The sequence below is a fragment of the Lytechinus pictus genome, chromosome 4 (genome assembly GCF_037042905.1).
Source record: "Lytechinus pictus isolate F3 Inbred chromosome 4, Lp3.0, whole genome shotgun sequence".
Taxonomy (NCBI): domain Eukaryota; kingdom Metazoa; phylum Echinodermata; class Echinoidea; order Temnopleuroida; family Toxopneustidae; genus Lytechinus; species Lytechinus pictus.
In genome coordinates this window covers 4,293,172-4,314,220 of record NC_087248.1, presented here as the reverse complement: position 1 = coordinate 4,314,220, position 21,049 = coordinate 4,293,172, and the positions used below count along the sequence as shown (strand labels likewise).

Here is a 21,049-nt window from a genome sequence, read left to right as displayed (position 1 = left end):
ACTGACATGGGGACTTATTCATCAACTATTTTTTAAAGTTAAGTGAGTGCGTAATTTTAATGAGAAATGCCGTCAATGCTTATTATATTCAAAGCGTTTTCAATGGAAAAAAAGAAATAATTTATCATTCTAACTAACGGAAGGTTCAGCGATATACTCTATGTAAATAATGCTTAAGTTTGGAAATGATTTTGCAAGCGTGCATTAGCTTTGTTACACCTGTCATGTAATATTGTAACGGCTATAATGCATCCTTGTTAGTATTACAAGTAAAAAGTTACGTCTTGCCATTGCCCGGCTTGGTAAATTGAGCATATAAGTTGAGCCTTTAATGTAAGAAATGTGAAACTTGTTCGTGATTCGCAGCAATTAAATTAAGATGTATAATGTACTTAATACTCGCATGTCATTGGTTTAGATGGAGTTATTCCAATTTGGGTCTTTTTATAACCTGCTTCACCTTTTCACCTACATCATGCAGTAAGTAAATTACTTTCAATTCTCAAGAGAGGAAAATCGAAGACGCATTGTTGACGGGATTTACATCGTCCAAGAATCGCCGATCCCAAACTTAAACTACGACCTAAATACATCAAAGCAGCGTTCAATTTTCGGTCGATCTTACTCTCGTTTTCATGGTTGTAGAACGCGCACTCCTACTCACGTGAAAGAAGAGTCTTTAATCGCACATCTTTTAATCACTGAGCGAGACATTCGATCCTCAGGCTAACTTACGTTTTCGTTTTGGAATGTAGATTATGTCCAATTTTTCTTTCCTTCTCTTGCTCGCATTGACTCTCTCTCTCCCTCTCTCTCTGGTCCTCTTTCTATCCACGTATTTTTACGCAAGTCCATAGCTCCTTACTTCCCCTTTTTTTCTATTTAAAACTTTCTATCGTACTCTTCATCTTAATCCTTATACCCCTTCGCTTACACTCTATTTGCTAAATAATATCCAATTATTCAGTCTTTCCAAGCATCTCTCCTCCCCCTCTCTCTCTCTCTCTCCCACCCTTTTCCTTAATTTCTTTCCCCCTTTCTTTTACTCTCATAAATATTTTACCTCATCGTTAGCTCTGTGTTTGTTACTATTTCTTCTCTTCTTTTAATCTCCATTTTGCATCAAATTCATTTTCTTCATCCCCCTTGCCCCAACCCCCTATCCCCCGTCCTTCTTTTGAATTTCCCGTCCTCTAACAGCGAGCTGACCCAAATTCCAGGAGTCGAATAACCGAAATTAATGCAAAGAGAACACAGTGAATGATGTGAAAATTCTCAAGAATTGACATCATTCAAAATAGAAGAAATTAAGCGATGGGTAAACAATACCTCTAGGATTCTAAGCTTCTTGAAATTTGAAGACTCTCTTATAAAATGAAGAGTCGAGTCTTGTCATTTTGTGTAAGATATCGACCAGTGGCGTCATGAGCAAAAAAGACAACAATAATTGAATGGGTGGGAACATGGCGTGATCAAATTTCTTAAAAGCGAGCGAGGAATATTCTTTACCTTTTCAAAATGAAAATCAAATTTTGGATCCACTTTTATATAATCCGAAAATAGCATCATATCCATTTCCCTTTCTTTTCCCTTCATTTCTCTTTCCTTTCATTTCCTTTTGTTGGAAATTGATTTTATTTATTAGTCCATTAAAAAAAAAAAATTTGGGGGGGGGGGCGCGGCGCATGACCCAAAGCCCCCCATGGGTATTCCATCGATGGAAATAATGAGAAAGGATTCACCGAAAAACCTTTATTAGGAATTATCCATTGACGTAATCTAACTGCCAAACACCTTAAATTTCGAATTGAGTATTGTGTATAGGAAGAATCATTCACATAATGTGTTAACATCTACCGTAGATTAGGTGAGATTAATTTAATTAACAGGATGATTTGGGATTTTCATTGCCATTTGGAATAATATCAATACGAAATACTCACGATAATCTGACTGACAAGGTAAGATGGGAGTGTGTGTGTGTGTGCGTGTGTGTGAGTGTATGCTCTATTGTGAGAGAAAGAGATGGGTGGAATGAGACTATAGAAATAAGAAAGAATAAGAGAGAGACATGGAATCGAGGGAAATCGAAAGAGGGAGAGAGAGAAAGAGAGAAGGGATATAAAGTATGAGGGAGAATGATCAAGAGAAAGAGAGGGAGAGACAGAGTGTGCGTTAGGATTTCTTGCTTTAGTTCAAGGGAAGAAATAGATAATCTTTAAAAAAAAACGTGTGTGCGTGGGTGACTGTGGGTGTGTGTGTGTGAGTGTGAGATAGAGAGAGGGGGAGGATGAGATAACTTACTGCATTCTTCATCCGACTCGTCCGATTCGTTGTCGCAGTCGACGTTGCCATCGCATATAGCTTCTTGAGGAATGCACTGCGTTGAGTTTATACATGGGAACCATTCACCACAGTGGGCGTGAGGGTCAGTCGACATCGGAGCTTGACGACGATGACGGATGACGGGCGCATCATCGAGATGGTCATCTGGGATTAAAAGAAAGAAGACAAGTGTATGTGAGTGTAACTGGACATAGGAAGTAGGAAACTGGTCTTGTTGGTTTGAATGTATAGGGTAAAAAAACACGAGGTGTTATAGAAAGAAGAGTCAAGAGAATAACTACAGAGTGGGGGTGGATCCAGGATTTTCCAAAGGGGGGGGGGGCACATTTTCCCGAGGAAAAATGCCCGATATGTCAATACTTCTGTTGTTAACGGCATTTTTACATTACAAATTTTAATTGTGCCTCTGAAGGGGGGGGGGGGGGGTCACGGGCCGGCTGTACCCCCCTGGATCCGACATTGCCATATAGAGCGCTTGTTTGATAATAATGTTTAAAAAGAACTGAATATGGATACAGGACTGAAAAAGAGAAAGAATATACGTAGAAGTAAAAAAAAAGTTGGGAATAGAAAAAGGGGAAACGAGAAAAAAAGGTGATGTGACTAGTGTCGCAGTGAAGATATCTATAATGAAATTCCCAATACTCAAAACAATTTCTCTCAGCTAATAAAAGTTGTCTGTCATCAGGCACCGAACATAACCCACCCATCCAAGCAAGCTATCAACACAATCCAAACCACACGTTACAAATTCAATAAACCATCCCCTAGGTATCTAATATCAGGAAATATCACATTTTCCGACATGTCTTCGGCGTTGTTTCCATCACGAAACTTCTGTTGACAATGTAGTCATAGCACGATTTACAATGAAGCGAATTCGCTTTGGTCACCTGTGTGCGCGGACCAGCTTTGTCAATAAAACGAGACTCGAATCAGAGCATTGATGATAATACAGTATCAAAGGCATATGGACATCACAGTAGATACAGCTCAGACAGGAAAGAGGACTTACTATTGCGTATTGCTATCAGGTAAAGGAGACCGGGATTAATCCGATTCTCGGGGGTATAAACAATTCGACAACATCTTGTGGCTGCATTTACATGATCTAGTTCAAATCGCATACTAGTACAATCATCTAAGCGTTGTTTGATTAATGCATTTTCATTTAGTTTTGTTTTTATGTTAGAAATATTAAACTGAAATTATAATACAAAAATAAAGCTGGGGAAAATGAGATGTAAAAATCCCCAAATGCAAGGCATATTATATCGTGGTAAATTTATATAGAGTGTTTTAGCACATACGAAAAACAAAATAATGATCAAAAAAAGATTTGCAATATTTGCGGAATATTTGCGAAACATTGATAGTTTTCACGTTTTTCGACCTTGGCGCAGGTACTGGTCACTCAAACTGATAAAGATGAGTATAAAAAAAAACACTTATCAGCGAATACTGTCGGATCATCATCATTTGGTTGTTATAGCATATCCTTCACATTTAGTCAAGCCCTTAAGGGCAATATTTCACAAAATTCGTTTTATTTTGTAACGATAAATATAATTCATTTTTCTTTTCTCATAAGAGGAAGATGATCATCTTACAATTCAGGGAACGAATTCAATCATTTAAAGACAAATGCGAAGGCGTTAGATGAAAGAACGTAATATGATTCTGAAGATTTCCTAAAAATTGAAACAAAGTAATATTTGAAAGCCTAGGGAGTGTATAAATGTTTGTGCGGAATGAATCCTTCTGTGGTGTCGATGCGAAAAGTTATAAAACAAAGAGTAAAGCATGTAAATCCATGCAGATCTTTTTCATAATAAGAGGTTTTTGCAAGAGCTTTAAAGGACATCAAGTGTAAAAGCATTTCTTCCCCCGGGGAAACCTTACGTTTTGTTCCCCAAGGTAAATAAATGAGTGGGATGAAATTATGTTTTCAAGATGAAGCCATTCAAAAGATTTCAAAAATATATATATATATTTATAATTTCCATGGTTTTGTGGTAAACAATGCATTCAGGTACCTATGTATTTTAGATTGTCTGAATTAAAGATGCATTTCTGACTTATTCTTATTTTTGTTTTGCTATCACATTTTGAGATTTATTTTGTCATTTCACCTTTACAAATATTGATATTTTCATCAGTGTTTTCTTTTTTCCAATTTTTTTAAATTAACAAACAAATTGATTTGAAACTACCATTTGTCTGCAGAACAAACGGGAATTCGCTGTTAAATTCCATTGCATTATCTAAAAAAAAAATGTTTTTCATGACAACAACAGAAAATTCTTCTATCTAATATAGTAGTAAATTAAAGGACAAGTCCGCAACAACAAGAAGTTGATTAATTCATTATGTATATTGTGTATATAAAAAAAAAACATGAAGAGAGTGGTGGTGGTTATGTGGACACACCTTTTTCTTTCGGATAAACTGTCTATATATTTCTGTACCGATGGTTCTTGGAGATTCTGAGTATTTCTTTCATAAAAGACTTGATGCCAAATCATATCAACATGTAACAGTATGATTCCTGCACTTTCTTTAACCACAACTCTTGGTATTTACCATCACTCGTGTTATCTCCAAAATAGTCATCCAACCATACCTGCATCCAGCGGTGTAGGTTTGTTATTTTTACCATTATGAACTGAATGATTACAGTTGAAATCCATGCCCAAGTGGACGGATCTTATATTTTTCTTATGATCGCCTAAAAGATAACATTGTATGATGCTGTCTTATGGATTGTCTAACTAATTTTCCCCGCAGCTCACTCGATCCAAACCTCTCTACTACATCAACACGTGTCCAAGCCACTTGAGGTGTTCCGAGCTGTCGAAAGCTTTTTGGCTTTGTAAACAGTGAATTGGATTTCACCCAATTACTTCGACGTTCGTTCGCGCCAAAAACCAAAAACATCAACATTTTCGCGCGCCCCGGGATCACAAACGTTTCAATTCTGCACTCCTGTTATTCAGCTCACCTTTCGAGTGTTTGTAGTTTTTGCAGGACGGAACTCTCACTGTTGGTGTGGATTGAGAATGAGAGGGATTGGTTTATGAAAATTAAATGCATTAAAGGAGGTGTTTCTTTAGGGAATCTCTTACAATCTCCTTTAAATATTATTGCTTTTATGTTTGTATCATGTGGATGAATCAGCAGGTCTTCGTTGAGTGTTCTTTGTCCCTTTGATACCTATAGAAGGAACCTGGGAAATATGATAATTGCCCATGCTTACGAGCAGAGATAGAAATCAACACCATATTCGATAAGCTCACATCCAGTAAAAAGTTGAAATGCGAGAGTTTCGGCAATCATGCAGAATAGTTATTTGGTCTTCAAAATTAAAATGTTTGGAATTAATTGATATAAGTTAATTACCACTCTATCTAATGCCAAGATGAAATAGTTTTTATTTTTTGCCAGACTGCTGAAGGTTTTCAAATTTGTCTGAAGTTGTTCAAGCTATATATGGTTCGAATCTTAGTATCTGCCATTTTAAATGTATCTGAATCTTAAGTTTAAGTTAGGCCGAGATCGTATGGTTTGGGGTTGAGCGGGGTAATTACACGTGGATACAGAAATAACATACCAAGGTCTGCTTTACGAAGAACGTCCATAATATACATCTATATTGAAAATATATAAAACCTGCGCGAACACTAAATGAAACTATTCCAGTATCTGAACTGATTTTTTTTTATTGATAATACTTTTGTCACTTCGACATCTGGGGCAAAGCATTGGACAATAATGAGAATAAAGTAACTTGATCTCAAATGTTAATTCCTGTTTAATAGTGTGTTTCGACGGAAGGATCTTATCGTAAAGATAATGCTGTTTTACATCACATAATAGAGGCTTCGAAAGATATGTATCATTTTGACTCATCATTGGCCAAATAAAAGAGAACTTTAACAAAAACTTAATTAAAGATATATAGAATCAAGTAACCATAGCACTAAAAACTCCATCAGAGTCGGAATTAAAATAAAAAAAAGTCATGGCATTTTCAAATCTCAAAGCATATGTATTGATACTTTTTTGCGAAACTATGTAATATGATATTTTGGTCTTTACTTTTCATTCGATTCAATGAAAATTCAGGACTGTGTTTACTTATTTTCTAATACTTTTTTTATTAAACATAAATTGTTGTGGAGAATTGTCTTTACACATTTAATCCCTTATCTCAAACTATTTCTGCCTGTTCGATGCTGTACCCCTTTAGAAACCTACAAACTCTTGATGATCACATTTTAACCATGCAGTCTCTCTTGATTCCTCTCTCATGCAGCCTGGATCAGCCTGTTTATCACCCTGATCCATTCAATGGCAGACATCATCTTGTCATGATTACCTCTTTCACAGAATGAGGGCAAGAAATACCCCTTCAAGAAAGAGAGCCTTATATTGACAGGAGATATTTCCAACGGCAAGGCTTGCCATCTCTATGACATAACTGTCACACCTGCGAAACCAAGTCAAGACCGACTAAAGCTATTACGTTGTTATCAATGACATACCATCAGTCGGTTTGGAGTCGGTTTCATTGGTGTGACTGTATCATTATGACAGTGTCACAGTCAAACCGGGAAACCCGGTTACAAACCGGTGAAAGCTATTACGTTATTACCAATGACATACACTGTAAAAACTGCGGCGTTAAAACTGACACCAGTTGGTGTTAATAGAGGACCACACCGTGAGGTGTTAAATTACACTCTAGAGATTAAAAATAACACCAAAGCGTGTAAATGTAACGACCAAAGGTGTTGTAATGACACCTATAGGTGTAAAACTAACACCACCAATTCAACACCGGTGTAAAATAACTAGTGTGGTCCTCTATGTACACCGGTTAACACCACAGTTTTTGCTGTGTACCATCAGTCGATTTGGAGTCGGTTTCATTGTTGTGACTGTACCATTATGACAATGTCACAGTCAAACCTGGAAACCCGGTTACAAACCGGTCAAAGCTATTACGTTATTACCAATGACATACCATCAGTCGGTTTGGAGTCGGTTTCATTGTTGTGACTGTACAATTAATGGGCAAGGTCGCTACTTCTTGTGACGAAAAAAATATGCAAAATCCCCTTGCTCCATTCATATCTTAGGCCTTTAATGGATAACTTCATCGTTATCTAAGGCCTTCAATGGATACAAAACTTATGCATCTACTATTAAGATTACACAAGTAACTTTTCGACTTTGTATTATGATAACACATAAATAGTTCCGAATTCCATCTCCCTCACTATATGTTGAACAGTAAAAAGTAAAGAATTTAAAAATGTGACCGTAAAAATAAATATTATGCTTCCGAGCTTTGTAAATTGAGTAGGGTCACACACGGAATTATAAAAACAGAATGATCAATACTTGTCCAATGTCTATTTCTTATGGTTATGAAGACGTTGACTACTGACGTTTGTAATTACCAGGGGCTTTTGTATACAAGGTCCACCCAGTTGTTGTAGGCAATGGATCAAATATCTTCGAGGTGCCATAGTTTCTAATTTGACATATAATGATGTAATGTAAATGGTCATATTATGTATTAAGTCTCTTTCCCTCCCCCTTTACAACGATGTGCAAGGCAAATTATGATTTATCATTTTATGGAATGCTAGTACGCACCATTCTTACCTTTAGTGTTATGGGAAGCCAATGAAGTATCGAAGAATCTCGTCACAACTACCATCAGCAATGCCAAGTTCATAATGAGCAGAGTTGAATAATTCATGACAAACATAACACGAGTACTACCAGCGTTGCTGTATATGTTGCTATCAGAGTTGCTGCCACTTTTGTCGTAGACACTGCTACCGCCAGTTCTACCACATCCTCTTGTGGGCCAATGTAACCGAAAGAAAGTCCTTTTGTTCACATTAAATTGCTTTGTAATATTTGTAAATGTATCAATATATTTTTATTGGGGTTTATCCGTCACTCCTTTCCTATCATAGTAGAATAAATCGATCCTGCAAGATAAAAAAATAACACAGAGAAACAGATGAAAAACATTATAGCATTAATCAATAATGATTTGAAATAGACGATGAATCGCATAATTTATTTAAAACAGTATTGGGTATCGAAGAGTACCAGTATCACATGTCGATAACTTAATATACACTGTAAAAAATATTGGGTACAATTTTAACCAGCACGAGGGTAATTATGTGTCCAACCAATTTTGGGCAGTATTTTACCCAATGCGGGAAGCATATTGTCCAGTAAGGTTAGCAAATAAGCAGCAATTACTTTAGAATGGGCAAATTTTTCATCACACTTGATGAATAAAAATGCCAAAAAGAAATGCCCAGTGTTGGTTGGACACATAATTATCCTCATGGATCATAGTATGGTAAAATTGTATGCATGTAGCAATTAGAAATTAGAGATGATCTCTTGGCTAAGCTTACAAGCATATTTGTAAGAACCCCACCTAAAAGTGCTTTCACACAATACCTTTTTGTATTTAGTATGAACATGATTATTTAAATTCTTAAATGTTTGTATAGCCACGGACCTGGTATAGCCGAGACATGAGCGCATCTGCCTATAGTTCGCAGGCAATAAAGTTGCAGGTTAACTCATAGTAGGCTGGTAGTTTCGTAGCAAAACAAAATGATATAATTACGTTGCCCCTTCCTAATATGTGCCTCTCTTAATATAATATTCACTACGTCACCGTGACGAGTCTGAAGAGCCTAACCTTCATCTGATATTCACTGTAGGGAAGAAACATAAACATGCTTTTTCATAATACACTTGCCATTGATGTACCATTAACATAAATTAATTTTCTAGTTGAAAAACTGTACAAACGTATTGTTATCAAGCATTCATTGTTGTCTATTAACCTCGCGTGGGAGGAGAAGAAGGGGGGGGGGGGGGGGGAGACAGTAATATGATATTCATTATAATATTTGGAAGATAAGTCGCTACAAAAAAGCGTGATATCACCTACAAACATCGAACTTATTCAATAATCTGCAACAAATGGGTTTTATTCATTATTCACTTAAAGAAAGACCAAAAACGATAAAAGAGCGACAAGATAGTTGTAAACAATTTGCATTGACGTAAATTTTCTTATTAAACGATAATGGATCTTTTACAGCCATTACAAGATGATGCAGTTCGGCTTAATTTCTTATTCAGTTTTCATTTTAGTGCTATATTCTAATGGCATTAAATGTCATAAGTAGGAGTTCCTTACACTCCGTACAGTCAATGTTTATTTTTGTTGTCATGGTACAGGCTTTACTTTGAAGCCTTTGGGTTCCTTAGAATTTTCATTTTTTTTGTCTAGCAGATTTGGTTAAAGGTATTGTTTAACTTTGTGAGCAGCCGATTTAAACAATTCTCAAACCAAGATGAAACGTGTGTACAAGTGCATGTATTAGAACTAATTAACCTTGAAAACAACCATTATTGAGAATGAAAAGCTAAAACTACAAGGCAAACCCCGATTTTGTAAATAGGCGTCTTATAGACGCCTAAATAGTACACCTAAGTCTATGGGATGAAATTAAGATGGTGTTTCCGGTCACTTTATATTTCAACTTTTGAAGCACTAAATAATTATTTTCGAACGCAATTTTTTCTGGGCTTCATTTTTGTAACATATCACAGACACAGGTGACAAGTGTGACCTTCTAGCTCAGATTTTTTAAAAGTCAAACCAATGTTAACCAATCACTTTAAGGAAAGAAGAATATGCAATTATCTGAAAATGTAATAACTATCAATATTCAAATCAATTCTTACAATGCTCAAATCCTAGTTTTCTACACTTTTAAAACGAAATTAAACAAAATGTTCATGTTTTTTTTTAAATACAATCTCGTCATTATGTTAATTTTCGATAAATCTTTGAAAGTTTGAGGAGATTGATATAGATTCAGCGTTCTAGAGCTAATAGTATATACGCTTTAAACCTTTAAGATCGTAATCTATCTAATTGACCTATATCGTATACAGCAATGCAGACACCGTTATTTTGATTGTCAAGTATTTTAGTTTGCGAGTTGCGACTTTTATCATCAGGTCATTTAACCTCTATATTTAAGTTTTCGGCCTGAATGCTAATCTATCAGGACGATAGTTTAATCTAATCCAATCACCACTTATCATTCTAACAAACGATATCTCACTTTTGATAAAGTAATCTAGCCGTTTAGGGTAACGCATATAAAGAGATACTTCAATGAAAATGAATGACCTTTAGTTTTCCAATTTACAACGATTCTTGTGCATTTACTGGCTTTTGAGGACGAATGAGGAAACATACTATTTCGAAATGCAGCTTTAAAATGCAATTGACTTTTACCCTCCGAAATATCCCAGTGAACATAGCAATAATTGTGGTTCAGATTCAAGACAAATTTAATGATATGATAGTACATTTATGTCATCTTCCGTTCAGGTGTTGGGGATTCCCCCAATTCTTCCCCAAATTTTACACTCATCATGCTCATCAAACCATTCATCATATTGTCAGAGAATGACAGAAGTTATAGGATACTTCTCAGGAAATGACGTACTTCAGAGACCGTATTTACATTCATGTACAATACTTCAAAATAGATGAAGGGCATTAATATGTAAGTTGGAACGAGGAATTATGCTGTATTTATCGCAAGCGGGACGCCACGAAGCGCAGATTTGACAATCATGTTTTTTTTATCGCTGATTCAGTATTTATAATTATGTGGGAAATTTGATTTTATTTTTTCCATATGAACATTCCAAAGAAATTGTCCTCAAAAGCTAAAATACACACTACCACATTTCATATGATAGCCAAAACACTGGAAGTTAATAAAATAAGTGCACTATCGACTATTGAAAATTATTTGAACAGGAACAACAAAAAACTGCAACGTTATCAATACAAGATTACAACGTTTGTATGTAAGTAAACCCTGGTAAATTTAATAAAAAGTAAAATAGCTACGAAGCTAAATCAAATCGATCGAATGAATAAAGGTGAATACGCGAACTGTACATTGAATACACATAAATTAAAAGCTTGGGATATACAGGCAAACTAACCATCAGATATGTATAGGCCTGAATAAACATATAAGAAGCAAGTGAGTTGGAAGAAACATATGAAATGAATGAGTAAATAATGAAGGTGGCATATTTTTGTCATTACTAAATTCAATGAATAAATAGTTCAGAAATTTCTTCATCATACAGAAGAAATACGAAAATGAATATAGAAAGATTAAGAAATATATGAATATAGTATGAATAACCAACTGGGTGAAATAATAAATCTATTAAAGATTTGAGAGCAAAATACATGAAACAAAAAAAGTTTTACTGTTTACATTTCAACTCAAGGTCGCCCGACTTAAGCCACCTGCAGCCCAATGCCTCGGCGGTTAAACAAATTCAATTTCCCAAACTGTTCTACAATCTCTGAATGTTTGCTCTTTCTTCGAATCTCCTTCAGGCAAACGAAAGCAAAGTCGATTGATTATGGGCTGGTCTCGAATATTATTGCTTCCAAGATATTCATAAAGAAATGAAATCGTAGATCAAACTAAAGGGGGATAATTGAAAAAGAATGGCTGGGTTGTAATATAACGGAGCGCTCCTCTTCGCCCTCGGGTTGGTTTGGGGGAGAAATGAAATTATGGGACGTGGGTTTTTGACATCTGATATAGGCAGGAAAGAAAATGTCCCATGGGTCGTGGCAGAGTTGACTGAACCAAGCCTTGGACTGAGGGTATTAGCGTTACATTTACTGAAAAATCGCAAGTGCTTTAATCGAAAAAGTAAATTCATTCCTTAATTCAAATCGCCCCCATGAGATGAATTTCCCACAGTGATTTACAAATTGAGTATTCAATTAAAGGAAATGGACAATAGTAGTCGAATTTAAAAAAAAGTGATGACCTTCTGACAATGATGTATTATACGATTACGGTTTATCAATGTAATGTTAATTATCACAGTGGCGTAATGAGCCAAAAATTTTAGGGGACCGGATATGGTGTATATGGGGCAAAATTTATTTAAAAAAAATTGGGAGCGAGCGAAGCGAGCGAGCGAGCAAAATGTTCACATTTTTATCAAAAAAATCAAATTTTGTGATAGATTTTGACATAATATTTAGAAAATAACATTATATTTCACCTTCCTCTTTTTTTTTCTTGGTCGATTTTTTGGCAAGCACCCCAAAGCCCCCGCTCCCTTCTGTACGCCACTGATTTATCATGATGTAATTTTGGGCACGTTGTACATCATTGCATGGTGTTTACAATAATTTTTTTCATTATTTTAGCACATCACAAATTGGAGGAAAATCAGTTGTTTTATACATAATGAATTAAGATTCTAAGATGATAAATCTACATTAAAAAAATCTCTACAAATTGAACATTGATAACAAACGAAGAATGGCTGGAGAATCCGGCCTCTTTGCATCAATCTTACTTTGGTAACGTCGCCATTTTATAGATACTTTCAATTATTAGCCAATCAAATCAATGATAACCTGGAAGCCACCAGTATGTGTAATGGGGTCCCGATGTAATCGGAACCTCATGGCCACATACGAAAATCAGCGAATTTCAAATATGTTAATAAGCAATTAAATGTCTTGCGATTTCTACGATAAAGTATATGATTAGAAATCGATGTGTATATACGTAGTTGCATTACTACCAGGGATAAGTGTTCACTAGAGTTCTCCTTCTCTGGTTATGGATTTTGTTTGTTAGTGCGCGTAAAATTGAGGCACTTTTTATCTTAAATAAGCAGTTTTTATACATTTCACAGGATGTCATCAAGATAAGGTACAGAAATGGTGCACTACAGATTAACGTTGAAATTAAAGAGAAGACTATTTACACAATTATGCTGAGAAAATCATAAGATCATTATAACCCAAAGCTTGAAGATAAATCCAATAAATCGGCGGAGATGAAATTATAATAAAACAATATGTGCATCCAGTAAGGTGTAATCATAATATGATTGATCATTCATTGCACAGAAGCATGATTTTCCTCAAAATATCGCGTGGTCGCGTTGAGAAGGCGATAAAAACGAAACATTTGCTTCTAGGAACAAATTCTTCTTAATGACCAAAGGGTTAAAATATAACTTTTTTGTTGTTGTTAACATTAACTTTGCAGAGGAGTTTAGGTTACTGACTATAAGATTGATGTATTCATGCAAATATTCACACATGTGCTTTAGGTGTTAAAGTGCATCTAAGTCGATCACAAGAAAATAATACGCGGCACTATGAAAATGCCATCCTAATGTATTAAATAAACTTAAATGTTATATTTCAGCTAATCAAAAACCCTTTATTTCATTTGCTTGTGAGAGTGGAAATAATATCTTGCCATTGATAGCAAGTTTTAGTGAAACTTGTTCTAGAATGGATTGGATGAATGACATAGTTTTTTTTATTTGGGGGGGGGGGGGGTCGAAGCCAACTTGAAGTCTCTGTGGTCCTCGCATTTATCGGACTAGTCGGAAATGTCTTTTTGCGGACCATAATAGTGCTAATTTGCAAACACACTAAAATAGCACGATAAAGATTTCCAAAATAGGCACAATTTTTGTTATAACGAAAACAAAATGAAAGTAAGACCGACAAGTCATGACATGATTTGATAAACCCGTTTCATACCGGCGATATCTGGTCGCTTCTGTTCTTCCATTTTGACGGTGGAGGTGCCATTACCATTTTTTCTCCATTACCTCAACACGATGGTAAAGCTTTTGTTAGTAAGTGCGATTCATTTAAACTTATAGAAATATAAAACATTCCAATATGATGTTTTTCTTTTTTCTTTCACAGTATATTGTAATACATTTTTTTTGTTCGAGAAAGGAAAAAAAAAACTTTGTCAAATCTGGTTACTGTCAAGGTTTGTTGTGTTGTCATTGCATATTCCAATGTAGGTGTCTTCTTCGTATCACTGAAATGCGTGAATCTAAATTTTTATAAGAACTAATTAATATTCAGTATATTCCATTCATTTTTTTATACAAATTTCTCGTCTTGGTATTTTTAAATGGTATATATGTATTGACGTTCTTAGCATTATCACTGCCATTGTTAAACCAGTAAAGGCTGGTAGGGATCGGTCTTGACTATTTAAAAATAGAATGAATGATAAGTTCATTTCCATTCTGCTGGGTATTTATTACGTCGAGTAAAAACGCTAAAAACAAAATGAACTAAACTAAATTAAGAATTATAGGTAAATTGAACTATAGATCAAGGCAAAAGAAGCCTCTAATAAAGGAACATCATAGATAATCGTCAGTAATGATACCAATTGAGAGACTGAGTGAAAATTGGGCATGAAGAGAATGCTGATATAAAATATAATATCATATTCTCTTGAAAGCCAGGCGGATATGATTAGTGGATGACCCATTAAACCACATACTGAAGATTTCTGTCATCATTTTTATCCCTAAGTTTGTTTTGTGTCTTTTTATGAGCCATGCAACTTGACAACTATCTCTTCAAATTTGATCCTCGAAATAAAATCTCTTTAACGTACTTAACTGGCCGCAAAATCTGAATAAACTGTTCGAGACAACCGATCCACGCTATCGAATAACATCCTGCCCAGAGTATTGACAACAAATGTCTTTAAATTTGCCAACTCATTGTTTTAATTATAGTGTTGGAAAAATGTTCCGAAGATTTTATGATCCACAGCTGAATGTTTCTTTCTCGTTTTGGTAAAAAATTGATAAACTATGTTCCTCAAAATAATTTACTGATACATAGTGAAATTCACACTTCTATTGGAAAGAAGTGGACCAAAATATCTTAAACAGCTGATAGAAATAAGTTACCCCTTTTTAAATGGCGTACACTCTAGCCATAACTTTATCAAACTCGACAAAGTACTATCACACGTTTTCCAATTGATCATTTGATGACGTAAAAGTCGATATTTTAGTTCCCTTTTCGACCGTCTTTCTCACACAGAGCATCCATCACGAGTTGTGAATATTTGATAGCATTTCAGATTCGATCTGAAATATGAATATTCGACCTTCATCAATATCTCGACTAATCGCTTCCTTCCTCACGAATGAGGGCCCCTGTAATACTTAATAATTCATTCATAGCCAGCACCCACAATTATATTCATACAATACAAAATTAGTTGGGAGAGGGGGTTTGAAGAACTAGCCGCCCTTTCACACGATAACAAAATCGTAATTTGAATGATGATTCCAGTGAAAAATAAGGCTAATGACGAATTTTTAGCACGTGTGAAACCAAACTAGAACATGATTAGAATTACGAACGCTAATCAAAATCACGAATTCAAATTCTATTCCGGAGGTGAATTCCAGTTAAGTTTCACTCAAATTACGGTACGAATTTTGCGTGTGAAAGGCTTGACCTCCAAAACATCTTTTTTTTTTTTTGGGGGGGGGGGGGGGGCGGAGCTTACGTGACCTTTCAAGCACTTCCGATTGTCATGCACTCGTCACAATTGTCATGCACTCGTCGTAGTTTGTATTTGCGATGCAGAGCTTTGATTGACATGTCACCAAGGACACGTGCCGCCTTCGCTCGGGAATTAGAATTCAAATCACAGTTTTCGAGTGAAAGGTCCGATGATTTTAAAGACGAATTGCGATCATCATTACAATGATGATACAAGATTCACGTGTGAAAAGGCCCTAGGTATAGTGTGAAACGAAATTTCGCTTCTTACAATTTTCCATTGAAATGCAGTCATTAATATTTTTGTTACTTTTGACCCTTCATTGTTGCACTCATCTACGTTAACTTCGTTTTCGAAAATAATTTGTAAGGTGACAACATGGCAATTGAACAGACTTTCCTATTTTATCGCCAGGCAAGAGTGAAACTTTTTCCGTCCGAAATTTCATCAATAATTAATGTCCATTTTCACCACTACCAGCTCCTCTCCAAATCGGGCAACCCTCCACCATCCTGTGAAGATCTATTCGATCACTAAATGAAGCCATCGAATCCTCTATCTCGACATCATCACTCAACGTCAGGATGCTATTAATGTAAGTATATCTTTCTAACATAAACGGCTCTCTTATGAAGTTATACCTTGCCCGAGGACATGAACTAGCGCCACGTTATGACGCGAACGTCATCAGACATCTCCTTTGAAATGCTTTCGGTCACAATTATTATTTCAAGACGGGTGCAATGGGCGCTGATTCGGGGCACGAACCATCAATCATATAAATGGCTTCTCACTTTCAAATTGATGTACTATTTGTTTTAGGTAGTATATATGAATAAAGCTCAAAGCTTATTTCAACATAACGGAAAAACCGGTAGGTTGTTATTTGATTTGGGAAAATATGGATTTAGATGAAAGTTTGTCAAAAGGATTATACTACGAGAAATAACATAAAGTCTGTTGTTGTAGACTGTCCACAGACAATGAAAAATCTAATAAAATTTTCAGGTAGCCCGAAGACGATAGATTTTATTGTCAATCGCAAGGAAAAAAACCACATTTTTTCGTGAAAAGAATACGAATAAAAGTCATTGATGAATGGCAGAATTATAAATGAGAAGCATAACGGAAGACTATTCAAATATACTTATCATGCTTATTGAGTTGATGAACTAAGTACAGAATATTCAATTTGAGTAGTATTATCTACTTAAAAAAATCTTGGTAAAGCCATCTTTTAAGAAACGGACGATAACTCTAATGTGCGATAATATATTTCACCGTGCAGCGAATACTTACGAACGTATAAATAGATTTGGATTCAACAACTTTTCTGACGAATCTTGGTGAACATCAGGGTTGCATATGTCATTAGCGTAATTTATATAATTCTTGATATTAATAGCTTATGTCTTTGTATATGAATGATGGAAATCTTGGTGTTGGAATGATAAAAATCTTGATATGAAATCATTTTTATGCCCCCCAAAAGAAAATTCCATAATAATAATAATAAATAAACAGTTCTTGTATAGCGCATATCACAATTATGAATAATGTCTCTATATATGCGCTTCCAAAGGTTTTGGATATTATAACCCCAGCTGTAGCTTAGCAGCCGCAATTACTAAGATTACAGCGCACACGCATTTCAAGGAATAAATTGCTGCCAGGTACCAATTCACCTCACCTGGGTTGCTGAAGGAAATTACGCCATGGCTGGGAATCGAACCCACGACCCTCTGTTTCAAAGTCCGGAGACTGATCCACTGGGCCAAAACGCTCCATAAGCTAATATCAAGGATATAGTTTTGTATATAAATAAATGAGATCAATAATGTTAAAATGGCTTGCCATATTAGAATGTGTGACAGAACCCATTAAAATTTAAAGTATATGTATTGCACTGGTGGGTTGAGTGGCACCAAGATCCCCCTGGGTCGTGATGCCATCGTGGTCTAGAAGTAAATAATCACCCTCGCTTTTGAAACGGGGGGGGGGGGGGGGAGTCGTGGGTCCGAATCCCAACACTTGTTAGGGAGATTTGGTATCCGGAATTCATTGAATGATGATCTTAGCTTCGGGCTAAAACAACTAAATTTAGGTAGAACATTTACAAGGGAAGCTTGAAAACATGAATATATTCATTAAGAATCATTACGTGCATATTATGTCACTGATGGGGCAGTCTTCTCAATATCAAACCATATGGACACCGGTTTTGACAGGGTTCCATGACATTTGCTCCGACGACAATTGCTCTGATGGAAAATCTGCTCGTTAAGCTAAACATAACACCTTACCTCCAAAACGAAATCAACCCTAATCCTTATCTTCTGTGGGAAACCGGTGAAAACGCGTTTATTTAATGAAATTATGGAAATACAAGCATTGTTTCGAGGGAACATAACTTTTTTACTTCTTGACCATTTTTTTGTGATTAAGGTATCAAATAAAAGAGCAGATATTGAACTTTTTAGGCATGTGGTTTTCTTTTTGAAATTCAGATACCCCCCGCCAAATGAGTTTTTGGTATCCTTTCTTCAAATTGTTTTTGCTCATTCATGCGTGAATGAGGAATAATCTAAGTAATATCAGATGAAAGAAGAGATTCTAAGCTTTACATTGGTAGGTAATTTGTCTATTGTATTTGTGATTAAGTTATGATAAATCATCGCTTTATCTCGGTTTCGTTTTTTCTGGGACGCACTGTATTTACGTTTTTGTACAAGGTTTTGGAAAGAAATATGAGGGGGCGGAAACTCGCCAAGACCCCCCCCCCCCCGCTTCCACGGCTAGATTGGATTCTACAAGGTCACATTATTCAGATAGACCATATTGATCCCATTGCGTGACTAATCTTCTGATTAGTACATGTCTGTAACTCACACTTCTATACATAAATTGATAAATAAACCAAGCATACCAATACAAAATACGAACATCAGGTAAAAAGATGCACGGTAGTCTATATACGAAAATTGGAAACAAATATGTCACATTCTAATGCCATTAATGCATGATGCTGTGTACGCTCAACGTACTTAAATCGAGAATGATAATATTACAGATCCCTTGACTGCGGATAGAGACATTAGTTCATGATAATGTAAATTAATATAATGATATTTTTATCTTTTTGAGCATGTATGTGTAGATGTCTCTATGTCCAAACTTAGGATACAATTACAATATCATATATATATATATATATATATATATATATATATATATATATATATAAACAAACTAACGCACAAAACATTACTTTTTGCCCCAAGAAAATCTAACGAAAAAGTCCCAAAAGTCAAATTATTATTTTTGTACTGTAATTGATAATTTCCACACCAACTATGCCAACTCTAAGCCTAAACCCTGATTACTTTGCATCAATATAATTTGATATCCCGCCCTTGTCGAAAATTAGCCTGGAAAAGAAGTCAAGAGAGCAATATGTCATGTAACCTTTTTGGGGGAAGAAGATTAGCCTGTGAGCGAAAGCCATGGAACGCTTATGACGCACCAAGCCACCAATTATCGGTCGACTAATTGATATCAATTATACCCTTACGCCATCGGCATCAGAAGTCTGTCCTTCAAATGAAATGAAAATAAGATTCTGTTTGAAATCGAAATAAAGTCCAATATTCGCCCAATCTGACATTCTGGATTCAAACTTGATAAGCCTGAGTCTCATCTGTTAATATATTTCGCCCGTCATTCTAGATGTTTTTATTAATTTAAAAACCATTTTCGCATCTATATTTTCTTTAAGTGATGGGATGATTATGCGAACCGGTCAAGAAATCTAATTATCATTATGTCAAAAAAATATAAACGGCCAATACAAGTTCAAGTCACCCTTTCGTGGTTAGATTATACTTTTTAAAGTGATGCACAAGTAATCCGAATATGTTAAAGAATTAAACCATGCTAAATATAGTTGAAATTACTGTAACAAGAGTGACAGTTTTTAAAATGCCTCCAAAATGTAAGGTATTATGGTTTCGTAATTTCAGTGAATTTGGATATATTCTTGCTTTTTGAAAACCTATCTACTCCCTAAAAAATTAATCTGGTCCCCAATAACACTCCTCTCAGAGTGAGATGAGGGACCATTCCTCATGGAGTGAGCTTTTAATCTTTCAAGAGTGAATTTTTAATTTTTTGGAGTGAAAGTGTGCATCTTGTTTACTCTTTCACTCCAAAATTGTGAAAAATCACTCTTGAAAGATTGAAATCTCATTCCATCAGGACTGGTTCCTAATCTCACTCTGGGAGGAGTGTGATTAGGGACCAGATTAGCTCCTCTGCATTTAGAGATTAAAAATAAGATTTGAGTATAAAAAATTGAACCTCATTACAAAAATTAAGGATAAGTGTCAAGAGTTACCTGTTACACTCTAAATTTCAAGGATTAAGAGTAAATCCAGATCTGGTGTGAATAGGGACCAGCCGAATATTAGATTTAAACCTTGGTGATTTTAATATGAATATGAAATATTTAAATTTAAATATTTTGAGATTTAAAAGTTAATCCTTGAGATTTGAAATAAATTCAAAATTCGGCTGGTCACTATTCACAGCCGATCTGGATTTAATTTAAATCCTTGTAATTTAGAGTTTACTGTTTTTAATCATTCTTACAAGATTCAGATTCTCTTTCAAAAAATCCTTATAACATTACAAATTGAAAATAAAATGAAAAGAAGGAATTAAAAAAAATTACATTCAAATAGGTTATTTAATCTAAAAATCAATTCATTATCATTTGTTCATTGTTGTTGTTATTTCAATTTACATCAATGTCTATTGAAATCTGTGACTACCATCTCCTGCTTTATACGTATCATTTGACTTTAAAAATCCTTCTAACCACCTATCCATTATTATATTTTATTCATTCAAGCAAACTTAAGGCAGAAAAAACACTTAAGAGCAGACTGATCAATATAAAGTACATTCTGAAGCATCTGATTTGAATTTACTGATTCCTTGTTGATCTAATGTTCCCTCAGGCTACACATATCTAATGCATACAACATTTTCGCAAACGTCAGTGAATATTCTTAAACATGAGTGATTTGTTTTACGTGTAGCGTGCCATTTCATTATGAAATGCAAATTTGAAAAAGAGTGGTAATTCATAATTATTGGATCAAAACTGTCAATATCAAAGCTTTGGCGTTTCACATGCGAAACGCGGAAGATAA

At 35.2% G+C, this 21,049-nt stretch overlaps 1 protein-coding gene across 1 annotated transcript in view; it reads right to left on the bottom strand.

The window, feature by feature from the left end:
* The window catches only part of LOC129259679 (relaxin receptor 2-like), a 41,707-nt gene extending 33,352 nt beyond the window's left edge, over nt 1-8,355 (bottom strand). Inside the window, exons 1-2 of the mRNA XM_064098114.1 lie at nt 8,020-8,355; nt 2,305-2,490 (exon numbers count right to left, since the gene is read on the bottom strand). Coding sequence (XP_063954184.1) covers nt 2,305-2,490; nt 8,020-8,125 — 292 coding nt within the window. The 5' untranslated portion in view covers nt 8,126-8,355. The remainder of the gene's footprint in view (nt 1-2,304; nt 2,491-8,019) is intronic.
* Between the last annotated feature and the right edge of the window lie 12,694 nt (nt 8,356-21,049).